Consider the following 19096-nt stretch of genomic DNA (forward strand, 5'->3'; position numbering starts at 1 on the left):
TCTCTCTCACACACACACACACACACACACACACACACCACACAAACATGCATGAGCCTGCTCATAAACATGAACACTCCAAAATATTATGTATTCAATTTCTGTTTTCCAACATGTGCAACAGCATAATTTAAGGTTTAGGTGGCATTTACAGGAGTCTTCCCAACCTTCCCAGGTTGGTTCAGAAACCCTTCTTAAATACCCCTAGAGTCGTCATATCTGGATTTTTCTTATCAGATTACAGTTAAATGAACTCTTCCTAAAGCTGACTTTCTTTTAACCACCAGTTTTGAAGTAACACGAAAGTGGACATCTTATTTAATTTATATCTCCAGTCCCAATGTCAATTACATAGTGCCTAAAACAATTTACTCATAATGTCTGTCGACACAAAAAGAACTTCAAGTTTAGAAGAGTGGGAATTTAGACATTTAATCATTATTTTACCACACTTCTTTTTATTAGAAAACTAAATTTTAGAAATAATTCTGCCATTTTTTTTTCAAATTGACCTATTTTGAAGATAAATTTTTAAATTATTTCAAGTTTAAAAAATCAAAGCCAGTTGAAGTTTTATTTCACTTATAAAATTTGGAAAATTACCTTTATAAATATATTTATGGCTATGAAATGATGAAATCCAAGTGTGAAATGTTCATTTGCCATATTTTGAGAATCTAAATCAATGCAGAAATCTTAAAAGTACCTTTGAGATATGACTTTCTTCTTTTTGATCTTCAGTGGGAATATTAAAAGGGAATGGGGTTATATTAAGGAATCCTGTAATTTATGTGAAACTGGTCCAGTTTTGTGTGCTCATAGAGATTTTTAAGTCAGTGTTTTGACTGATTTGTGTTTCAGTGTATAGATCACCTGCTTTCTGCCTTCCAGAATTCATAAAAACTTTTTTCTGCCTGAATATGACTCTTTTCTTTTCTTTTTTCTGTTGTTATTTTATTTTAGGATGATTGGGTGGTGATTGAAGAATAGACAAATTTTCCAATTTGAAACAAAAAACTTTAACTGTTTAAAAAAATGTAATTTTTAAATTTGATATTGACAATTGGATACTTTTGATTGTCAGAAGGAATTTCCTGATAAAATAGAAAATGCTGCTTAACCATGGGATTTTCACTTCATGAGACTATTTCGTTTTAATTTCAGGAGGCCTTATTAGCTTATCATAGAAAATTACCAAACATGCCATTCTTTCTCGCTTTTATAGAGATTTGCTTGCTGACTAAGGGACGTCGCACTGCCAGTGTTCGAGCTGATACATACTGTCGTCTCTATTCCCTTTCGGTGGACAATTTCAATGAGGTCCTGGAGGAATATCCAATGATGAGAAGAGCCTTCGAGACAGTGGCCATTGACCGACTAGATCGGATAGGTACTCTTTACTTTTCTAACTTCTTCATTAAAAATTTAATTTTCATTTTGTGGCATAATATAAGTTTGCAATCATGTGTCCCAAAGGCTAGTTCAGTGCTTGTTATATTATGTAGAAAAGCAATTAACTGTAGCCATTTTTCTGGAGAGTTCTGAGGTCCTATCTTTCCTGTTTTCTGGGTTTACATATTCACATCTGTTTTTACCAGTGACTCAATCTGATATACCATGTGATACCAAAATAGATTGAATCTTCAGGTAAAAATTATCAATACAAATTCTAGAGAGCATTAAAATAGCACCAAAAATACAATAGTATGAGTCTACATTACAAACCAATTTTGTCACAAGGTTCACTTTTTTATATTTTATCCTTATATTAAAAATTGAATACTTTGTATTTAAATTGTTACCAGCAGAAACTTATTGAAATGTTTGTAATACAGACTCATGTAGAGAAAGCATTGATGAAAGTGCCCAAACTAGATATTTTACTTTGCAAAGCCAGTGTACACTCTTTAGTGCTACAAATAAAAATATATAAATTATTAGTTATGCTAATTTGTGATTTGAATAATTGCCATAGTAAAGTTAGATCAGATTGGTTTAATTAACTTTTCTAAATATTCTGGAATATTCTGACATGTTATACCGTGGTATACATTCATTTTCCAAACTTGGACCTTCTTTGCCCATCTACCCTCATTCCCACCTTATTTCCACTCAACCCTCATATCTGTTTAAAAATCACTGCCTTGTAGAAACCTTCTCTGACCTCTCATCCCCAAGTAGGCTGAGTTCCCTGATTATGTTCTCTTATCTGAAGTGCCCCCATCACAACACTTTCATTATAGTAACATACTAAGCTTTGTGAATGAAAGAGATCATGTCTAATTAATCATTACATTCATAGTACCTGATGCCCAGTAAATATTTGTTGAAAGGGGGGAGGGAGCGAGAAAGGAATAAGTGGACTTAAAGCAGATGGAACTGGGATCAGTTAGAAGTAAACAAAAGGTACCTCTACTGCTTCATTCTTATTAAAGGAAGAACATAGATTGATTTATGGTTATGTCAGTATTTTTTTTCCTGCACTTGATATCTTTCTTTCCCTCTGTATTATGGAATAACAGACTGTATAAACATCTGAAGCTTGATTAGGAGAAATAAAGGGAGTATTTAGATATTATCATTAGATATAACAAATGTATTAGAAATTCATATTGACAGCTGAAAGAATTTATAGAAGGTACTCATCCATGAGATAGTAGCCATAAAAGTAGGCACTCCTGATAGTATTCATGGAACTTGAAAAGAACTTTGGTTTTTGTGGCTTGAGTGTTCATGTTAGACCCAGAGACTGATTTCTGAGTATGAGGTTTTCCTACAACAGCTGGACATCTTCAGATAAATCATGAAACCTAGGGTATTTCAGTAGAGAATTTCTGTTGATTTGATATAGCTTCACATTCATCTAAATTATTTCAGCTATTTATTTAAAATCAATTTTGCATGAAATGGTGTGCAATAAATTATAGAGACAATAAAATTCTTAGTAAGCACAAGTCACTTGCATGTTGATCTTTATAAAATTATAACAGCACATAAAAATTATTTTAATTTTTCCATTAGATTAGGAAATGCTGGCTATTCAAATGGTCACAGAAAAACATTATCCATCTCAGTTTTGTGACCATTGCTTAGAAATGTACACTGTCATTCATTAAGGGAGTATGCTAAAAAAAGCATTTGTATTTATTATTCATATAGGATTTTTGTTCTTTGGTTAATTAGTACAGTTTCTTTAAAAAAGAGAGACACCTGTCTTGGCAGGAATAAAAATGATTGCTTTTTTAGTAGCCAGGAAAATTTTAACACTTTCATTTTGAAAAATACACATTATTTCTTTTGATATGATACTTTATTTAGCAACATAGCAAACTAGTTAACTTTTCAGTTATCAAATTCACTTGGATTATGCTTTTTCCTTTTTTCACCAATCCACTAATAATTCTACTTCTTAGTCTTCCAGCAAATCTCTAGTTATTTCAAACCATTTCAAAGATGATGACCGGAAGAAGAACTAAGATTTATTGAGGTCCTTAGTGTGAGCTGAGCACCTGCCACACTATACCCCTGGCCTTCACCACAACCCTTTAGGAGAGGAATGATCACAAGATGGTTCTCACCTGGCTGCACATAAAGATCCCTTGGGGAAATTTCCTTTTAAGGCACAACAGTCTAGATCCTGTCTGAGTCCAGAATTTGAATTGATGGGGTCTTTCAAGTTTGCTGGTCATTAGTACATATTAAAGCTCCAGAGATGGGAGAAATATGCAGTTGGAATTGAGAATCATTGGTGCTGGACATTGGTCAAGGACCTGATATGCTGCTCCCTAACCACCCTGGAGTCTTGTTAGAATGCAGAGGCAGATTCATATATGGGGGCAGGCCAAAGAGGCTGCATATCTAGAAAGCAATTAGATGACAGAGATGCAGCAGGAGTGCACAATCACATTTCTTCTGTTTCCTTCCTACCCCTGTTACATTCTAACTGTGTTTTCTTGGGCACTGTACTTAATCTTCCCATGCCCAGGTCTCCTTTCTAGTGACAATGGGATTATTATGACTATACATATATCATAAGGTAGAGGATGAAATAAAATAATGTACTGAAGTCCTTTGTAGAGCAAGGCCTCACATGTTTGCTGTTATTTCTCCATTGGCTTTTCTTGCATGAAATTCAAATCTCCTTTCTAGGTTCAGCCTGATCCAAACGCCCCTTCTTCCCCCATTCTTTAAGATAGCTCTAGTGTTAAATAGCTCCATATCTTTCATACACTTTTCCACTTGACTTGAATAAAATTTAAGATTTACCCCGCAGATACAGGAAGTGCACAAGGCAGAAGCTTCCTTTATATTTGCTCTGTAATGGGGAATTCTTGGATATTGCTTGTGAGTGATCCTCTTATCTGATCTCCTCATCAGTCAGGAGTAGACTCCATAAGTGCCTATCCTATCTTTTTTCTTTTCTCTTTTTTTTTTTTCCTTTGTTGATAGGCAAGAAAAACTCCATTCTTCTACAAAAGTTCCAGAAGGATCTGAACACTGGTGTTTTCAACAATCAGGAGAATGAGATCCTGAAGCAGATTGTGAAACATGACAGAGAGATGGTGCAGGCAATCGCTCCAATCAATTATCCTCAAATGACAGCCCTGAATTCGACATCTTCCACCACTACCCCAACATCGCGCATGAGGACACAATCTCCACCGGTGTACACAGCGACTAGCCTGTCTCACAGCAACCTGCATTCCCCGAGTCCCAGCACACAGACACCCCAACCATCGGCCATTCTCTCACCATGCTCCTACACCACTGCGGTCTGCAGCCCTCCTGTACAGAGCCCGCTGACCACGCGAACTTTCCACTATGCCTCCCCGACTGCTTCCCAGTTGTCACTCATGCAGCAGCAGCAACAGCAGCAGCAGCAGCAGCTGCAGCAGTCCCAGGCTCCGCAGACTCAGCCACAGCAGCAGCAGCCACCACAACAGCCACAGACACCCAGCAGCTCCACACCGAAAAACGAAGTGCACAAGAGCACGCAGGCGCTTCATAACACCAACCTGACCCGAGAAGTCAGGCCCCTTTCGGCCTCGCAGCCCTCGCTGCCCCATGAGGTGTCCACTCTGATCTCCAGACCTCATCCCACTGTGGGCGAGTCCCTGGCCTCCATCCCCCAACCCGTGGCAGCCGTCCATGGCACAAGCCTTCAGGCAGGGGGCAGGGGCACAGTCCCTCAGCGAGTCACCCTCTTCCGACAAATGTCTTCGGGAGCCATTCCCCCCAATCGAGGAGTCCCTCCTGCACCCCCTCCACCAGCAACCGCTCTTCAGAGGGAGCCTTCCTCAGTCTTAAACACAGACCCAGATGCAGAAAAGCCACGATTTGCTTCAAATTTATGATCCCTGCTAATTGTCAAAGCAGAAAGAAATACTCTAATAAACTGAGAGTATTCTCAGATCTTATTTTATTCTATCTCCTGATAGATCCCTATAGCCTACTATGAAGAGATATTTTAGACAGCTCTGGCCTACATGCAAAATGTAAAAACATATATACATATACTATTAAATATATATCTAAATTCCCAAGAGAAGTTCAAAAGAACTGTTTAGCATTCAGTGTTATATGTCTTCCTTTCTTTAAATCATTAAAAGATTTAAAATGTTGTTGTAAGATTATTTCTTTCTAATGTACTTTTACTTAATTCTTTGGGTATATGTATTTCTCTATTTTATGAAGAGTTCTTGGATTCAATGGGAACAAAACTATTGATTTTAAAAAGGCAACTCAAATGAGCTCTGGAAAAGCACCAATCAAAATTTTTATTCATTAGTTGTGTCTCTGCATCTAAATTTTCAATCATTAATTATGGGGGATTAAATAATAAATCCCATTTTATAGATCTAAATTGTAATTTGGTGCTTTCAATTTTGAATTAGAAAAAGAACACATTACATGCTTGGCCATTGTAGGAGACTAGCATTGCCACTGTTAAAAGACTGCCTCTAATCTCAAACATGTTCATTGGTCTTTCAGAAAGCTGAGGGAATATTTCTCTTCATGTGTTATTGGACTTTTACCAAGACTCAATCAATGTTAAGCTGTAAATATTTTTTTGAACCCAAATAAAAATAGCTATTCTGTGTTGTATGAAGGTAAAAGTCATTGTTTAAGGATTTAGTTTTATTGCTTCACTTCAAAACTTAGAGTTTTAAATTTTACAAAACAGAATTGTGACAATTATTCAATTGTAATGCAATGGCTTGAAACCTACAATATTATTTTAACCTGCAACGTTTAATGTATGCTCGAATCTACAAATTGCTTGTATTACACCAAAAATCATTACTTTTCTTCCTTCTTGCCATGATCAAGCATCTGAAAATAGTCCCTGCATGCTTTTGGGGGGGGGAAATAATAGGTTCAAATCATTCATTGTAAGGGAAGGCTTACAGTATTTCTCATTTCTAGAAAAATATAAAAATTCATTAATTGCCTATCTTAAAATTCTTGTAAGGCTGACTTGGATTTCTGACTTAAGTCTAGAAGTGAGGTTTTTCATTTTCATTTAATATTATTGCTATTATTATTATTATTATTATTATTATTATTTAAGTAATTATTTGTAAACCACAGCTTAATTTGGAGTTGAGAGTGTGTTCTATGTCTTCACTGTAGTTGGTAGTTCCCTGTGGTGTTAATTTAAAGAAATAAATACAATATATCGTCATGTCTGTTTGGGAATACACATTTTGCTCTATGTATATTGTAGCTAAGTGGTTAGTAAATCTTAAGGCATGTGGTGACTAACATAGACCTTAGATAGGAAGCTCATTATTTCAAATGTGCTGAAAACAGTATGTACCTGGTGACAGAAAGCTGGGGTAAAGTTGAATGTCTGTAAGCATTGTTTGTTTGTTCGTTCATTTGTTTCCTTAATTCTTTCCATGATCTGTGAGCATCTGCTTCTTCTCAAAGAAGTCCCTTAGTAATCATTTGTGCCTAATGCATCACAAAAAATGTGGTGGATGACTGGAATGCTATGGAAAGATTCCTAATGTCCAACTTCTGCAAATAACCCAAATAACGAAAATGACCTAAAGTGGAGAACTTCAGTACCTCTGACGCTTACGGCACATTGAAGAAGAACTTAAAAAGATCACACATTATCTGGGACAGGGCCTCAAGACTGAGGACAGAAAGCAAAAGTGGATCCATGCTGCCTGTTATGCCTTTTATGGATATAATACTTATAATACCAAAATGAGATATTATATTTAATTTCTAACAGATCCAAACTCATGTGGAAGTGATCAACAATGCTAGTCAATATATTATCATTAATATGCTGGTGACAAATGATGGTATGTCAGGAATGGCCTGAGAAATGAATTAATTGTTCAGCCTACCTAGAATCTATGGGAAAGCTGCAAGATCATTTAAGTATCAGTACAAAACTCCTTTATTTCATTAAAATATGAGAATTAACTTCAATTTATTAAGATCATGCATTGCTCCTTTAAATTGTTAAAGGTTTTACATTTGATAGAATTAATGGGTTTGGTAGTGAAATATTTTTATATATATGAATTTTTGGTTTTTTATTTTGAGCACTATTGGGAATCATAAGCAAAATTGAATTGCATGGTCTTTCAGTGCAACCATACAATTTTTATTCACTTTATAATAGAATGGGGAAAAAAACCCTAAGGTTTATATGCTAACCTAAACAAGGTACAGGGTAAATTATATACATATATATGTATGAATGTATATATACTTAGGTTAAGAAAAAAATTGACTCACATTTCTGTAATATAAAGGTTCGTTGCTAGTTGACAGTGACCTCTTTTTCTCTGTACATAGTTAAGCCCACAAGTATGGAGTTTTAATCTGTACAGAAAGAAATGTATTATTGAAAAGATTGGCCTTTTTGCTGCTGGGAAGATAGTAACATAGCTGATTCCTACAACAACTGTATGATCAGGGATGAGTTAGAGTATTTCTTTTGTCTTTGCTCAAAGCCATACATATATAAATATATATAAAGATTATTAATAAATTCAACAGAAAATAAACTAAAATCATGAATATTTTATTTTATCAGTATCCTCTAATCAAATGTTTTGTTTTATTAATGAGTACAAATTTGCCTCTGTCTTCCTTTATTTATATCATATGATTGCCAAGAGGGCTTCTAGTTGAGAATCATCATAAGATTAATTATGGATGTTCTATAACTGTTGAATGAAAGGAATTTCAATAGAACTTACATTTCCCAACTATCCTTTGATTTTACTCTGCCACATAGTAAAATATTAGTTTTTAAAAATATTTTTTTTTGTTCTGTACTGCCTTAGCATGCGGTTGTTATCTAATCTGAAATATCTATTTTTTGTTATTGGATATGAGGATGAGAGATAATTGTCATGTAATATACATATTCACAACTATTTTGTTACATGTTTTAGGCTTGCAAAGGCTTTTGGATAGTGGTAGAATTTTTTCATACAGTAGATTTTTAATCAGACCTAAAAGCCCAAGAATAAGATTTTCATGATGAAGATAAATAGCAAAGCATACCTGAAGACAATAAGAATGATATAATTGGCAACAGATTCTAATTATTAAATACATAGCACTTCTCCAGGTCTCCATGACCGTCTCTCCATAAGCAAATGATTCCCTGATGAATGATGTTCCACTTTTAAAAGATGGTTATTTTGCATTTTTATGGACTTAAATGAGCATTAGTATTTTCAGAATACTATAAAGTATACAATCAAGTTATTCTGATAACTCCTACAGGACATGGACCACTTAAAAATGTGATGAATCTAAAAATTTAAATGTATTATTTCAAGACCTGAATCATTTATACTTCAATGTATAAATGATCTCAATTATCTTCAGTATTATTTTAAATATCTCCAGAACTTCTCTTTTCAACTTAGGTTTTTGTATTTGATAATTATTGGTTTGTACCTATGGAGCTAACTTTGATTAGTTATTATATTAAGTGACATCAATTAGATTTCTTTCCCTATTACCTCCATCATTTTAGAACATTTGCCATAAAACCAATGTTATTTTGTTCATATGAACTACACTTAGCAAAGTTTTATTACATGCTAGGCTCACATAAAAAACTATTCATGCTATAACATGAATAGAATAATTGGATGCTGAACTAAATTTTGAGTTCTGAAAAGAATGGTCAGAAATTCAAGGAAGTATGATTGGTGGCATGCACTAAATTGTAGCTCAGTTCTATTACTTTATTCAATATATTCTGTTTGCAAAAAGAGGCTGGAGATTTTCCTGAAAGTGTTCACTGGTGTATTCCAGATTACCTGCTACTGTCCTGTGAAAATACTAACTTTCAAAGCAATTTTATTTTTATTTTTAAAATTTATTTATTTATTTATTCTAATCAAGTATGCATGACAGTAGAAAGCTCTTCAATTCATTGTACACACATGGAGCAGAATTTTTCATTGCTCTGGTTTTGCAAGAAGGAGAGTCACACCATTTGTGCAATCATAAATGTACCTAGGGTAATGATGTCCATCTCATTCCACCTGTTTTCCTATACCTTTACCCCCTCCCTCCTCCCATTTGCTCATCCAAAGTTCCTCCACTTGTCCCATGCTCCCTCCCCCATTGAATTAGCATCCACTTAACAGAGAAAACATTTGGCCCCTGGTTTGTTGAGATTGGCTTATTTTGCTTAGCTTGATATTCTCCAACTCTATCTATTTACCTACAAATGCCATAATTTTATTCTCTTTTAATGCTGAGTAATATTATATTATATACCACAGTTTCTTTATCCATTCATCTATTATCAGCTTTTATCCATTCATCTTTATCAGCTTCTAGGTTGCTTCCACAGTTTAGCAATTGTGAATTGTGCTGCTGTAAACATTGAAGTGGCTGCATTACTGCATTATGCTGCTTTTAAGACTTTAGGATATAGACCAAGGAGTGGGATAAATAGGTCAAATGGTGGTTCCATTTCAAATTTTCTAAGGAATCTCCATACTACTGTCCAGATTGGTTGCCCCAATTTGCAGTCCCACCAGCAATGTATGAGTGTGCCTTTTCCCAAAATTCTTGCCAACACTTATTGTTGCTAAAGAAAATTTAATTCTTTCCTTTTTTAAAAGTGATATCTGTTTCTTTTTAAGCAGGTAAATGATTAAGGTTATCATGAAAGGAACATTTGATTCCAAAACGAAGAAAGAAACTATAAATGACTGCCTAAATTCATGAAAGATTTAGGAGCAAATCCAGCCAGAGTATTCATCTTCCTCTTCTTCCTATTTTGGAGTTTTTCACCAAAGGCCGTATTCTTTCTCTCTTCAGTGATAATTTATATTTTCATTAATATGTGCCATTTTGTTCTTTCTCACATTCTTATCTTTAGGGTATGAAAGGCATGAGTTTCTCTATGTAGGAAAAATTTCTGGCATATTTACAAGTCTGTCAGCACAAAAGATTGTTTTATTATATCTGTCTTGAAGAAAATATTAGTGATCTTGTAATATTTGTTTGCTTTTCAGTTTGGACAATTCTTTTGTCAGTTCTCCCTCTTCTCCATACTGAAATATATTCTCTCTTTAATACCAAACAATCAGAAAAGGAGACCATCTTCTTAACAGGTCTGGAACAAGGGTAACATGAGTGAGGCATTTGTCTCATGCACAAAATTTGAGGTACCAAAACGCTCAATAACATGACAAATAAAATTCTAAAAACAAAATGAATACAATAATGAACCGAATATCATGATTTTTAAACCAAGACAGAATCCAACCTTTCACTTGCATGACCCAGCCTCTCTTGATTCACCTTCTTCCTAATAGGACGCTTAGGTCTAGTCTTGCTCACTCTTCAGGCTTTGGCAGTTTCAAATGAATGGAGATTTGAAGGGTTTTTATAAGCTTATCCTCATTCCATCTTTATAATTGTTAAAGGATGATATTAAGGGAACCTAAAAATAAGGCTCTGAATACATTTTCAAAGTCCTTGATGTACAAAGGACAAGTAATGTATTAAATGCTGAAGAAAAGAATTAACAGTTAAGGACAAATGAAACCTGCCTTTCTAAAGTGTACACATTCAACAGAACTCAGCTGACTGGGAACACTGGCATTTCCCTGCAACTGGAAAGCTCACTGACTGAAAAAACAGAACATGAATATGGATTCAGAAAACTTCCAACGGGTATTTATTATCAAGCTAAAGATTTAACATAATCATATGGATATTATTAATCAGAGGGCCTGTGTCAAAATATGGTATTGTTAATGTGAAAGGAAATAAAATAATTCATGACAGCGGAAATTGGGGGCTATTTACAATCCACACTTCCCTGTGAAGAGACAGGCTCTAAGGAAGACTGTAGCTTTGCTAGATAGGGGAATGGTAAATAAAAAGTTTGCTTACTTTGCATGAGACAAAGACTATAGGGGAAGGGAAAGAGCCTAAGAAAGTAGGATGTAGCACCAGTAAGAAGAGAAAGTGGTGATGGAATAATTTTGGTTAAAATGAAGCAAGTTCCCAAGTCTTATTGGAAGTAATACACCCCAAAGATTGACAAAGGTGGATATTTTTTAGAGCTACTTTATCTCTCATGTTTCTTCAGTGACCATTTATTCCCAAAGCAAACCAGCTCTTTATTTTATTGTAACAGTTTTAATAATAACATTTGAACTGAGTTAGTACATAATAATTCTTCAAAATAAGGGCTATTTTATGTTTCCATTAGATTTATATAACTGAATTCAAGTAATTTAGAATCAGAATGATGAAGGAGTTTTCAAAAAACCAAATTGAAGTTTTATCAGATTAATCATATTTTTCTACACAGAAAATTTATATTTATAGAGGTAAAATGATTTTCTTAATATATTTTAAGTTTCCATTTAATTTATGAGGGAAATTCTCTATAAATGGGAGATATACTTTTGAAGGAAGAAGGAACAGAACTCAAAGAAGTTTGAGAGATTCAAAATGAGATTTCCAAATGTATTCTCATTTCTTCCTTGTAATATATTTGTTCAAGGCCTTAGTCTCCAAGCATTTAAAAATAAAAATTGTTTGCTAAACTGCTCTAAGCTCTATTGCCAACCTAACACATTACAATTCTACTGAAAAGTTTGCTTCTGAATTGCTCTGATATTGTGATATCTAACATAATGAAGTATTTGTTTGAGAAATATTAGATAGTATTTAATAGACTTGTATACACTATATAGCATATATTCTACTTACATTCCCATAATAAGAACCAAATGCCTATTAGCTACATTGACTTTTAAACAAACATATGGAAAGATTCAAGTAATTGTCTTACTCCCAGTATTTATCTTAAAATTATAAGCACATACCCCAAGGATAAAATAAATCAAAATATGTTTAACCTCCAAATTAAAAACAACCTTCAGGCCGAGTGACAAATATAAGTATTCTAAAGAATGATTTATCTCTTCTTGATAACCACAGATCCATTTTGGGAGTCAGCCAAAACTCATAACCTGAGTTACTTTTACTCTCATAGAACAGTGATCAAATCTATTCGTTTGAGCTTGTTTTGCATAGTTCTTTTTAAAGGTATGATTACTTACTTTATGTATGACATTCTACATTTCTATAAGTAGACAGCATTAACTTTTAATTTCTCAAAGAGTAACTTTTTAAATTGACACCTATAATGAAATGAGTTGGCTTTATATTAGCTTTTACATGAGCCACAAAAGCAGAAACTTATTACATATTTTGTTAGAAGCTACTCCAAGCTATGAATGTTGCCAAGTTTTGAGATTTTGACTAGCTTACTAATACAATTTTCCACATAAATTGATTACAAACATATGTCAAAGTTTTACTTTAATCTTAACAAGAGAACTCTGAGTAAGATAATTTAAAGATTCCTTCAAGGTAAAATGATTTTGTAAGTAGAAGAAAATTTTAAAAAGGAAAGAGGAAAGATGAAGAAAGAGATAGATAAAAGAAAAAGAAATTGGTTCAGTAATCTTTTTTAAAAAAAAAAATTGCTGGTTACTGATTATTAACCTCATCATAAATCTTTATTTTATGAGAAAATATTACTGGTAGATATTTTAGTCTCTTTAGTCTTTCAGAAAGTTACTCAAGCACTTCATCAGAAATGCCAAATACAACCTGGACACAGTGGTCCACGCTCGTAATCCCAGTGATTTGGGAAGCTGATGCAGGGGGTTTGCAAGTTCAAGACCAGCCTTTTCAACTTAGCTAGATTCTGTCTTGGAAATAAAATAAAAAGGGTTGCAGTGTTTCTGGCTCAATGGTAGAGGGCCTCTGGATTCAATCCTCAGTACCTCCCCCCTACATAAAGTGTTAAATACTCTGCCAAAGGGCAGCAACATATGTTCCAGAAAAAGTTCTGGCCCAAAATTTGGGATATACTGTTTTCTTTTAAATTCCAACATACTGTGTGAGAATAAGCAATAAAGTTTTTCTGCACACATTTTAAAGTGACTTCAACAGTTGTGTTAGTCAGTTCTTTATCAGTGCAACCAAAATACCTGACAAGAACATGTTAAAGGAGGAGAGATCTTGGTTCAGAGGTGTCAGTTGATGGTTTTTCAGCTCCACTGTTTTAATCCAAGGTGAGGCAGAACACCATGGCAGAAGGGCATGCTGGAGGCTTTTAGGCAGCCAGAAAGGAGAGAGAGAGAGAGAGAGAGAAACTGAGACAGTTCCAGGGAAAAGATATAGTCCCAAAGGGCATGCCACAGTAACCTACTGCCCCCAACTATGCCCCACCTCCCAGTAATCTATTCACCTATCCATGGGATGAGGTCAGAGTACCACCCAGTGATTCAGTCACTTCCCAAAAGCCCCAACTACGAACATTGTTTCATTGGCAACGAAGCCTTCAACACATGAGTCTGTGGGGAATACTTCATGTCCAAACCATAAGAGTTTATTTCAATAAATTCATTTATATCTGCAAAATCTTAAACATTTGATTCAGCTCATCTAAAGTAAATCTTGCTTATCATCCAAGCAAAACATATTCCTTACAACATGTTTTCTTGATGGCAAATATGTTGTAGTTTCTTACAAGAAAAGTAATATTTTAAAGGGGTTATCCTTTCCAAATTATAAAGCATTTGACAGCCTCAAAGGCTTTTCTGTTGAATAAGTAAACCCTGACTTTGGAAATGTTGAAAAATGTCTTTATCGCTTTATGTTGGATCTAAGAGCAGGAAAAAAATTTAGGAGATGGACTATCAGCTAAGAACAAAACATCATTCAATTCTTAACCTAATCTTTGTGCATAACCACAGTTTTAGATTTTCATCTTCCCGGGAATTGTTTTCAGATTTTCAAGAACTCTAGACCCCTGGATCCTCAGGTAAACAAATTTAAAATGCTGATAACACAAACTGGAAAGGCAATTTAAGTAAAATTCATGGAAAAGAGGGAAAACAACATAGACAAAGATCAAGGATATATCTGAAAACGTCTTTAAATATTCGTTTTGATCAAAAAGAATGTGTAGCATTAGTTCTAAGGATGAAAGAAAATAACATCGACGAGATTAGGAAGATTTATTTTTAGAATAGGTGATATAGAATATGGTTTCCTACACAGGGGCTGATTTTTATCACCACCTACTACTAATTTTCCTCTTCTCCTTTTCCTTCTGGGGTATTTTCAAAGATTCAGCAAATTTCATAAAGATGGATTTTGGTAGGCCTTTTGTAAAAATCCCTTTAGTAATCTCCTTGTTTGTCATGACAGAGCCATTCAAATAATTGATTTTCTTTATAATGAAGCTAAAATCTGTCCTTTAAGCAAAAACATGCATTGTAAAGATGTGATAAAATAATAAATTGAAAATGGGGCAGAACAGGTTAATTTACAATGGCAATGAGAACAAGAAAGCAAAGAAAGAAACTGTAGGCATAGGAACTTATTTTTAATTCATTAGAAATAAAAGATATATTGGGAAGGAAGAAAATTTGTGGGAAACATGTTGAAGAAAAATTTGTATGCCTATGTTTCACAGCTGATCTTACTTCCCTTCTCACCTATGTGATACTATGATAGCATCAGTATAGATCCTGCCCACTTCCCTTCAAGCACAAAGTGGCTATATTGGAGAAAGGAGAATATTGAAAGAACGAAACAACAGAGGAAGGCCAAAAATTTTGGCCTATTCAGGAATAAAAACCAGGTAGCCAGCAGTGTTTCATTCTAGACACAGGCATACCTACCAGTGGGCAAAGTGTGGCTGCACAGGCAGGGAAATCTTCAGAGGCAGGAAAGCTTGCACAGCTTCTACTCCTCTGAAGCCCACTAAAAATACAATGTCAACAAAGTCGTCCAGAACTGACATGAGGAATTAACAGCTTTAGTTAGCTTTTTCATCACTGTAACCAGAAGATCTAAGAACCATGTGGAATAAATTTTATTTGGCTCACGGTTTCAGAGGTCTCAGTCCAAAACAGTAAACTCCACGGCTCTGAACTGGAGGTAAGACAGAACATTATGGCAGAAGAGGAAAGCAGCTCAAGACAAGGCACCAGGAAACAGGGGGAGCTCTGCTCACCCGGAACAAAATATATACCCCAACGGCATGCCCCCAGTGACCTACCTCCTCAAGTCACACCCTACAATTACCACCCAGTTAATCCATATAAGTGGGTTGATGCACCTGATTAAAATCTAATCACTCCACCTATAAGCTTTCTTGCATTGTCTCATATGAACTTTTGTGGAACCTCATATATAAACCATAACATTAACTCACACTACAAACACACCAAACTGGATATCATCAATGGTATGTATATTCTCAGTCTTACAACAGCAAGTTTTCTTTCTCACTGCAAACTTCTAACAAGAGTTTTATTGGTTGATTGGTTTTGATTAGCAGCATTTTTATATGAAAATTTCAACCCAGAAAGTACCACCCTTCAGAGAATGTGGGTGTGTGTGTGAGGGAAGTGAAAATTGTGATATAACTGTGCTAGAATTTATATATTAAAAATTTTATTATTTTATAAATACCTTTTTAGTAGTTCTATTCATATCACATGTAAGACACTATATTTAAAAATACTTAATTTTTTTTATTCTATCAATGACTATCATTCCAAGAGTGGAATGAAACCATTATAAAAAAAAGTAGTCAAGAGAAGGGGCATTGATAGGGTTGAGAACCACTGTCCTAAGTGCTAGAATGTACAGGAATTTATGTAATTGCCTTACTGCTGCATATATATTCCAAATTTCTAGATGCTTTATAGCACATTTTGTAATAAAAAGCATTTCAATTTAGGATGAGTAAGAATGAATAAGAAGAGTAAGATGAGTAAGAAAATATCAAATTCATTTTAAAATAGAAAACTGGGCTGTATTTCCTACCATCGGATTAATAATATTTGAAATACAGAAGATAGTTCTTGAAAATAACCTAAAGGTAGAAGGGATATGGGCCTTATTTTGCCAAAATTAATTAGTCATCTAAGTTTAGGACTACATTGGGAGCCAATGAGCAGCTGGAGGAGGTACCTGGAGGGCAACACAATAGAATTCCTGCTATTTTGCTACTCCATTTACTTGCACTTGTGTCAGTTTTTTTGTTATGCATGTTATCTACGAGGTTCAAAATGAGCCACTGGTTCCACCTACAATTTAGATGGTCCACTAATCATCAGATGCACTCCCTGAGAACCTATGGTGTGTAAGAACTGTCCTAGAAGGTGTGGAAATGGCTGTGAACAAGAATCATGAAAACTTGTGCTCTCATGAAGCTTATGCCCTTCTAGGAAAGACAGAAAATAAGTAAAATATAAGGAAATGTAATAATATTCAGATAGTGAAGAAAGCTTTGGAGGCAGAAAATACAGAGAGGAAAAAAGGATTTCCAAGAATAAGGATTAGAGAGGATTTGCTACTCTAGGAGCAGGATGAAGGAGCAGGATGAAGAGGCCTTCACAAGAGAGAAAGGGATTACTAGGGTTACCCTGATACTAAAATTGTTGCCCATGGAATAGCAACCTCTGAATAACTCTGCAGCTTGTAAGAGGGCAGGGTCCTGGGCGCCATCCTGTACTTACAGACAGGAATCTACTTTTTGAGAAAGCCCCAAGGACTCATATGCATATTGAGAAACAAGGGGTTGGTAAAGTTCTAAAAACACAAAATTTAAGGGGATTTTAAAAGAACTTCCCGTTGTGAGGACTTTCTGGGAAGACAAGTCAACTCAACTAAGGAAGATGGCTAGACAGGGAGAGTAGGAGGGCATTATATAAAGAACCTGAAACTGAGAACAACCAACCTAATTAATAATTGCACCCTGGACAATCCTGAGACTTACTCTATGTCACTGTGCCTTCTAAGCCTACTTAGGAAGGAAATTAATAATAGTTAGGTGTTATGATTTCTTCATTTGAAAGAAGTTTTGATGTCACATTCCCCAATATCTCTTAATATCACATCAATCTAACATGTCTATCATCTTCTGTAACATTTATTAATGCTAAAAATCATACATTTACATTGCAAAAATAAATACATTTGGTCAATGTTTGTAAATGAGTTCCTATCCATCTGCTGTATGTATATGCCTGAGTGTTCAGAAAGTCTGAAGACAAACACTGGCTATACCATTTACATCATGTGTGACTATGGTAAAGTTATATAATCACATTATATCTTAGTTTCTTTAATTGCAAAAAGGAAATTGGAATGGTTTCAACATCATGAAAATGAAATGAGATAAAATTTATAGAAAATTTACCCCAATCCTTGGTCCACATCATTCTGCATGCAATAAGAAGAATTTTCAAAGTCATGCTGGGCTGCCTAGACAATGAATTAGGTGTGACAGACCTTTCACACATAACCTTCCTGATGGAAGAGGCTATGTATTGTATCTTCCCTTTCCAGGCGAATTCATATTTCTACACACTGCATCATTTCTCTGCACCCAGGAGTTTGGCAAGTAATATTTCCAGATGGGTTTTTTGAACAGCTGCACCACATATTCAATCTTCCTGCCAACCCAGCAGAAGCCTGAGGAGGCTGCTTTTTTATGTGTTCTCTGTAAGAGGTAAAATTGCAGGAGGGCAATATCCCTCAACTGTCACACTGATCTCAACCAGGCTGTCTCTGAGATGGAAGAATGGGATGATAGAGTAGTGATGGATCATGATCCTACATCTTAACATACACCATGTGATAGTAGAACTGATCCTGAAGTCTGTTGTGTGAAAGGGTGAGTTCCATTGGATGCCACACATAGCACACTTGATGGTAACTATCATAATCATCACACCTCTTGCACTTATATGCAATAGTTACTATGTTTTTGGTGACATTGATGTTGATGGAAACATGCAGGAGGCACGCACACATACACACACATACATACACACACACATTTGGTTACACAGAGCCTGGTCTTTTATATAGTTTATTTAGCAAATGTGGGTTTTCTGAAAGACACCATACCCAAGTACTTTCCTCTTGTTTTGGACTATGGATCCCATTAAAGAGCTTACTGCCTATTTGATGTATTGAGAGCAATGGCCACTGTGTAGCTGGAGCTCTGTAGAAGTCTTTTTAAGTGAGTTCAACACCTCTGACATACAGCAAGCATCTTACCCCTAAGAATTTCACCTTTCTGCCCTGTCTTTTAAATTGAGTCTTATTGCTAAACAGTAAGAACTAAAGGAAGTGATGATGTAAGATCATTGTTCAGTACTTGTGCTTTAAAATCTCCTATTGCAATTACAAAACCACAAAATCTTTTGTGCTGGTAAGCTCTACAGGCGATCATCTGAACTCAGTTCTCAAAGCTTTGTTCACAGCATGAGTTGAGATTTAAACTTCTCACTATTATTTCATGATTTATGTGAAAAAGTAGGGGAAAAAACACCCACCTCATGTCAGAGTACTTTAATGTTACTGTGGTGAACATTGCTGTCAGAGATCTGTAGACAGGTGATAAAAGCATAAAAAACTAAAATAATCAAAGAACTGTGAAGTCTGAAAATTGAAGCTTCTAGCAGTTTCAAGTCAGCTGAATCTACTTTACCAGATGCTTGGTCCAGCACTAGAAGCCTAGAGCTGTTCA

At 35.0% G+C, this 19096-nt stretch overlaps 1 protein-coding gene across 1 annotated transcript in view; it reads left to right on the plus strand.

The window, feature by feature from the left end:
- The window catches only part of Hcn1 (hyperpolarization activated cyclic nucleotide gated potassium channel 1), a 359023-nt gene extending 353669 nt beyond the window's left edge, over positions 1–5354 (plus strand). Inside the window, exons 7-8 of the mRNA XM_027954427.2 lie at positions 1226–1390; positions 4450–5354. Of these exons, the coding sequence (XP_027810228.2) occupies positions 1226–1390; positions 4450–5354 (1070 nt within the window). The remainder of the gene's footprint in view (positions 1–1225; positions 1391–4449) is intronic.
- The last annotated feature ends 13742 nt before the right edge of the window (positions 5355–19096 follow it).

This window comes from Marmota flaviventris, chromosome 5, assembly GCF_047511675.1.
Source record: "Marmota flaviventris isolate mMarFla1 chromosome 5, mMarFla1.hap1, whole genome shotgun sequence".
NCBI lineage: Eukaryota > Metazoa > Chordata > Mammalia > Rodentia > Sciuridae > Marmota > Marmota flaviventris.